At 36.5% G+C, this 7,500-nt stretch overlaps 1 protein-coding gene across 1 annotated transcript in view; it reads left to right on the top strand.

Moving 5' to 3' along the window:
* Positions 1-735, top strand: part of LOC143040949 (serine/threonine-protein kinase pim-1-like) — an 807-nt gene extending 72 nt beyond the window's left edge. The window contains exon 1 of the mRNA XM_076212383.1: positions 1-735. This exon is cut by the window's left edge and continues 72 nt beyond it. Coding sequence (XP_076068498.1) covers positions 1-735 — 735 coding nt within the window.
* Positions 736-7,500: the final 6,765 nt, after the last annotated feature.

Below are 7,500 nucleotides of genomic sequence, written 5' to 3'. Positions count from 1 at the left end.
ATCGAGGACAATGCCAAGGTAGCGATTAAGAAAATACCTTTGGCTGAAGTCTACGACTGGGCAGACCACAGGAAGAGGACCCTGCCCATGGAAGTCGCTCTGATGCAGAGAGTCCAGCATATCGCCGAGGTGGTCAAGCTCCTCGAGTTCTTCATGGAACGCGGCCACCTCTTCGTCGTCATGGAGCTCATCCCCGGCGCTCTGGATCTTCGCGCCTTCACCTCCAAGAACGGGGAGCTGGACATGGAAGACGCCAAAGACGTCTTCAAGCAGGTTCTAAGAGCTGAGAAAGCCTGCCACGAAGCCGGAGTCGCCCACCAAGATATTAAAATGGCTAATATTCTCGTCGTCAGAGACAAAGACACCGGTAAAGTGACCGCAAAGCTTGCGGATTTCGGAATGGCCACATTCATCGACGACTCTTCGACTCCTGCCGATCGCTACGAGAAATCGGCTGTATGGAGTCTGGGATTCTTACTGTTCCGCCTCGTTTGCAAGAAATATCCAAACGACGGCGACAAATGGGAAGTCAAGTTCCCGAAGGGCGTTCCAAAGAGCTGCCAAAAGCTCATCAAAATATGCCTCAGGAGCAAATCAGAGAAACGTCCTGACCTGGGAGGCATCGAAGCTGACCCCTGGTTGGCAAACCAGGAAAGCCAAAGGAGTCAAAAGTCTTGTAGAACTCCGTGCTGCTGCCTTGAACGCGTTCTGCGCAAGCTCAGAAGTTTAGGCTGAAGTTTGTGTCATTCTTCTTCCCTTTCCCCGGATCTTTCCTCAAGTCGTACTTATACTCACGAAAGGTAATGCTTTTATCTTTCTCTCAGCTGAATAAAATCACCAATAGTGAACCAAGGTATATGATGACGAACGCTGTCGTCTGTGAGTTTATTTGTCATCTATTTTTGATTGTTTACAACTAAGATAGATATTTCAATTAGTTGAGGGTCATAACTGGGTTTGCATGAGTCACTAGCTGTCTTTTAAATATAATCTTTCATCTCTTATATGGAATCTAGCATTGTGTGCATTCAAACTCTACATATCCTTAACTACGTTTCTGCAGCGTTTTCCTTGTGAATATTTGCAGAACTTCCCATATTCACACTGGTTAATAAACTTCAAAAGAAAAAGTGCCTAAGGTTTGTCTAGTGACCCAGTCAGGTAATTATGTAAATGGTATGTATATCTGTGTGCAGGTATTTGTCCTTTCCCAGCTCCCCAAGCTCGTTACTTATCATTCCCCTACTCTTGGCTGTATTGTGTATGTTCTTGCCTGGAAAGAAGAAAATCTGTTTGGGTTTCAAGGATCACAAGGGACGAGCATGCCGACAGAAGACCTTTTGGTTCATAACTAAGTCGGATGCTAAGAATGGAGAGGTAATGCTGGCTGACGAATCGTCACTGATTGTATCAAATATTTTTTTTCTTTTCTTCTTTTAATATATCCTCTTTATAGGTTATTCTATTGATGTGTGATAAATTTTTCAAATTCGTAGGTAACATTCTTTTATATTCAATCATCATAACAAGTTGATAACGAGCAAAATGAATAACAGTGTGTAGCAAATACGATAATTGCTAAAGGGCTGAAAACTGCTGTCTTGCACCAAAGTTCAATTATGGCAACAACAGTCTTGGGAAAAACACTTTGAGCGTGTGGCGTGCCATGAGGGACGTCCCTGGAGCCGTTTGGTTATTTTGAGAAGCAATTGACGCTAACCTTGACTTGGCTTGGCTTGGCTTGGCTTGGCTTGGCTTGGCTTGGCTTGGCTTGGCTTGGCTTGGCTTGGCTTGGCTTGGCTTGTTTTGGTTTCGGGGCGCAATCAAGGGCGTTTATCGGATCCCCCCATTTATATTATTATCATTTTATCAAATTATTGATTTATTTCTTAATATATTCATTTATTAATCTATTAATTTATTAATCTATTTATATATCTATTTACTATTTATTATTTATTATTCATTATATATTATTTATTTATTATGGTATATTATTTATGATTTTTTATTTATTATTTTTGATTGATTATTGATTATTGATAATTGACAATATATTATTCATTATCTATTGTTATTATATATTATTTATTGATTATTTATTGACTATTTATTATTTATTAATTATTATTCATTATTTATAATTTTTTATTTATTATATATTATATATTATTAACTATTTATTATTTGTTATTTATCATTTATTCATAATTATTTATTATCTATTATGTATTAGTTATTATCTATTACTTATTCTTTGTTATTTATTATTCATTATCTATTATACATTATTTATCATTCATTATTTCTTATATATTTATTATTTATTGTTCATTATTCATATCTTATTGTTTGTTATTAATTATTTATTACTCATTTGTTGTTTATTATTTACTCCGTATCATTTATTATTTATTATTCATTATTATTTATAATCTATTATTTATTGTTATTATTTATTGTTTATTGTTTATTTATTGTTTATTATTTATTATTTGTTATTATTTATTAATTATTTCTTATTTATTTCTTATTATTCATTATTCATTATTTATAATTTGTATATATTATTACTACTAGCCAAATTACCCGCGCGTTGCTGCGAGTTCGTGAATAATCCCTAAGTTAACAGAAAAGTGCATCTACAGTTTGGCTGCCAGAAAGTGTAGCTCAAGTTTTACATGTAATGATATGATATAATTGCTTGGGTACATGTTAGTACAGACATAAAGATCTAGGGTCAACTTTTATTGGTGCTTCGTGAAAAATTCTGGATGTTCTGGCCACAAATTAAGGTGTCAACCTTTAACTGACACCAAATATTACTTGGGTAATATATATATATATATATATATATATATATATATATATATATATATATATACATATATATATATTTATATATTTTTATATATATATGTACATGTGTACATATATATGTATATATATGTATATATATGTATAGATATATGTGGATATACATATATATGTATATATATTATTTATATATATATATATATAATATAATATATAATATATAGGTATATATATATATATTTAAATATGCGTATGTATATGTGTATATATATATGTCTATATATATACATATATATATATATAATATATATATATGTATATATACACATGTATATATATATATATATATACAGTATATTGTTACGGGCTGCTGGTATGTGAAGAGACGTTACGTATAACGTCTAAGTGCTTAAGAACCAGCGCACTTCTAGAAGCCACTGTAGGACTGAACTATCTGGTCAGGGCCTAGATAATTCGTAAGACTAGAAGTAAAGGTAACAAAGAAGATTCCAGGAAAGGAATATTAAACTAGCGATAAAACTAGTAAACGAAATTATTAATGGAAAATATTTACAGGCAATCAACACAAAAGAGAATGGGCAGTAGGGTCAATGGGACCGTTACATGATTATGGAAATTATCGTTCAAATAAGAAACACAAGATAAGTATGCAATATGGTACTATCTAAGTACAAAGAGATCAGGAACATGCATCAGAATAAGTAATAAGTACAAATATAAGTAAAGTAATGCAATGTATATCAGACACGTAATGTAGGCAAAAAAGGGTGATCACTTCACACCAATCGTCTCATGAGTCCAAACTTGTATTCTTATCAAGAGATCAATAGAGCGAAAAATGACAAGGAATGAGCGGTTTCAACCGCTTATATACCATTGGACCGGAAACTGAATACTTCCGGGTGAGTGTGCGAGTGAGTGAAAGGAGGGGAGGAGGGTAAGTTAACACGTCAACATGGGTAGTTTTAGGACCCTCGACTCGCTTGAACAATCTATTTATTTAGTAACTGTCAAATCTGAGCGCTCCGAACTATTCAGGATTTCGCTTGTCTGTTTGTTCTACAAGAGTGCGCACCTCTCTGCACGTAGGCAAGATTACATATAGTGGACGGGCGTTACTGCTTAACATTGTTATAATACATACATAGACAAGAAATATGAACATAGTTATGTAATACAAAGGAACACAATTCTATAACATAATTACACATATGACGTAATATCTAATATTACGTTACACCTCCACCGTTTGGGAAAGCTTTTCACTTTCTGTTGAAAAGCTATGTTCTAGAAAGGACGTCGGCTAAAACATTAAAGACGCCTTTTATATGATGAATAGTTAGATTAAAGGGTTGGAGAAATAAACTCCAACGTGTAAGTCTCGGATTCTTGTTTTTCATAGTCTGTAGGAACTTCAAGGGGTTGTGATCCGAATATACTTGAATGGTAGTTGAGGAACCCAGGTAGACTTCGAAGTGGATAAGGGCCTGGACCAAAGCGAGCGTCTCCTTCTCAATTGTTGAGTAGTTCTTCTGCGCAGGGGACAGCTTCTTGCTGTAGTAGGCGATAGCGTGAAGAACTTCATTGTGTTCTTGCAAGAGGGCGGCACCGATACCGGTGTCGCTGGCGTCGACTTGCAGAAGAAAGGGTCGTTGGAAATCGGGTGCCCTTAGAACTGGTGCGTTAGTGAGAAGGGACTTCAGGTTTTTGAAGGCCGTCTCACAGGTAGGTGTCCACACGAAGTCGTGGTCTTTTCTCAACAGGTCAGTCAATGGTTCTGCTACATCTTGTCTCTCAGATAAGTGAAGATTTTGTAGTATCTGGGAGTTTTCCAAGGGAATCTCAGGAGGATTAGGCAGGTTATCAGGAGGCTCTTCCGATTTTATTGTGGTAGAGCTGCAAATTGGAATTGGATCTCTGGAATGATAAGGTTTTAAGGTATTTATGTGACAGAGACGGGAACTCTTTCTTCTGTCTGGAGTTTTGATTATGTAGTTGAGATCACTGGCTCTGGACAAGACTTCATAGGGTCCTTTGTATTTAGCCTGCAATGGATCTCCTGGTATGGGAAGATAAAGTAACACTTGATCTCCTGGAGAGAAAGTTCTAAGTTTAGAATTTTTATCATACCGACCTTTCATTACTCGTTGAGCATTCGTCAAGTTCTCTCTTGCCAACTTCCAAGCTTCTAACAACTTCTCGGTGACCTGGGACACGTATTTCAAAGAAGGAACTGGTGGTTCTTCTTTCATCCATTGTTCATGAAGTATCTTTAGGGGACCACGGACTTCATGACCGAAGACTAATTCTGACGGGCTGAATCCAAGGCTTTCTTGAATTGTTGTTCGGGTGGCGAACAACAAAAAGGGGAGTCCGTCTTCCCAATTTCGAGTGTTCTCAGCACAGAAGATTCTTAACATTGTCGTGAGCGTTTGGTGAAAGCGCTCTAGAGCACCTTTTGATTGAGGATGATAGGCGGAGGAAGTTACATGATTTATACCTAGTGTTACAAGAGTTTCTCTAAACTTGTTGGAAAGAAAATTACTTCCTTGATCACTTTGAATGTTCTTGGGAAATCCTACCATAGTGAAATATTTCAACATTTCTCTGATTATGTTTTGAGCTTTAATATTTTTCAAAGGAATTGCTTCTGGAAAACGAGTGCTCATACACATGATTGTGAGAATGTACTGATTTCCTTTGCTTGAAGGAGGTAAAGGTCCTACACAATCAATAAGAACTTTTTTAAATGGCTCTTCCATTACAGGAATGGGATGGAGTGGAGCTTCTACAATTTTCTGGTTGGGCTTACCTACAAGTTGACATGTATGACATGTTTTACAATATTGGGCAACATCTTTGACAACCGTGGGCCAATGGAAATGTTGGGTTATGTTGAACAAGGTCTTTCTTACCCCTAAGTGACCTGCTAAGGGAGTATCATGAGCCAATCTTAGAACATTATTCCTGAAACTAAGAGGGAGGACTATTTGATTCCTTACTTGCCATGGCTGGTCAGCGGTTGCGGTGGATGCTCTCCATTTTCGCATTAGGACTCCGTTTTCTATATAGAAACCTCGTGACATATTTTCAACTTCTTCTGGAGAAGAAACAATCTCGTACAAATTTTTAAGAGAAGGATCTGACTTCTGTTCTTTGATTAATTCTGCTCTAGATAGAGAAACTGGTGAAGAAGAAGATGGGTCAGTTTGGGAGAATAGGGATTCTAAATTATAGGTCTCCTCTTCAGATTTCTTGTACTGAGATCTGGTTACAGCACAAGCGGGAAACAACTGTAAGTTATCTGAAGGTTCTACTGAGGTCTTAGGGTTATTTGTTATTAAGGGAGAAATGACTTTGCTTCCAGCGATGTCATTGGCCAACAATAAGGATATTCCTACTATGGGAAGAGAGTCTACTACTGCTACTTTAACCATTCCGGTTGTTAAATCAGACCGCAAGAAAACATTATGTAATGGACATTTTATAATTCCTCCAACTCCTTCTATCAATATATCATAACCTGTATATGACTCACCCAGATTCTGCAAGACAGAATTTAAAATCAGACTTTGCTTTGCTCCTGTGTCTCGGAGTATGGAAATAGGATATTGTTGTGAACTACTACTATGAGATATAGTTCCTGAAGATACAAATGGTTTGAAACAAGGATCATGATCTGATGAGGGGGGTTCTACATTACTTGACAATACCGGCTTCTTTGGTAGTGTATCCTGAATAGAGGATTTTGAATCGTCTGATTTTATATTACTTACAAGAGTTGGTGTCTTATTGGAGAATGAGGGTGTCAGTCTCTTTCTGCAATTAGAAATGTGATGGCCAACCTGTTTACAATATGAACAAGTTACAGGGGGATTAGTCTTAAACCTTTCCATTCTTTGCCAAGGTTGGTTTGGAGGATATTGATTGAAATCAGACCTGTAACTGAAATGTGATGGGCTAGACTGATTTTCAAAGCGTTTCTTTGGGGCCCAAGGATCAGAGTATTTTGTTGAATCTGGAATATACGACTTTGACTTTTGGGATTCCATTTGTCTTGACTTAGGTTTATGATTTAGTGTGAACTCATCAGCCAATACAGCAGCTTTAGTTAAAGTTTCGGGAACATGATCATCTATAAAAATCCTAAGATCTGTCTCTAAGGTATTCTTAAACTGCTCCAACAAAATCAACTGTTTAAGTCTATCTAAGGTGTCCGTTTCACTAGCCAAACACCACCTATTGAATAACCTCTCTTGTTGAGCCGCATATTCTACGTATGTTAACTGAGGTGTCTTCCTATAATTACGGAATTTCTGTCTATAGGCCTCTGGTATTAGTTCATAAGCTTTTAAAATACAAGCCTTCATATTATCATACTCGCTTTCTGCTTCTGAAAGAGAAGTATAAATTTGCTGAGCCTTACCCTTAAATTGTGTTTGAATGATTAATGGCCAATTTTCTTTAGGGATTTGTAACTGTTGCGCCAATTTTTCCCACTGAAGAAAGAAAATTTCTGGCTCTCCCTCTGAAAATATGGGTAAAAGTTTTACATACTTGGAAATATCTATACGACCTTCCTGAACTACGGGTTGTCTATCAACAATCCTAGCTTCTACTTCTGCCTTCTTTAATTCTAACTCTGCCAATTTGACTTTAGTT

Source organism: Oratosquilla oratoria, chromosome 30 (assembly GCF_046742065.1).
Source record: "Oratosquilla oratoria isolate Oo_2021 chromosome 30, ASM4674206v1, whole genome shotgun sequence".
NCBI classification, from domain to species: Eukaryota; Metazoa; Arthropoda; class Malacostraca; order Stomatopoda; family Squillidae; genus Oratosquilla; species Oratosquilla oratoria.
The sequence above is the reverse complement of the archived record's forward strand: the minus strand, read 5'-3'. Positions and strand labels throughout refer to the sequence as shown.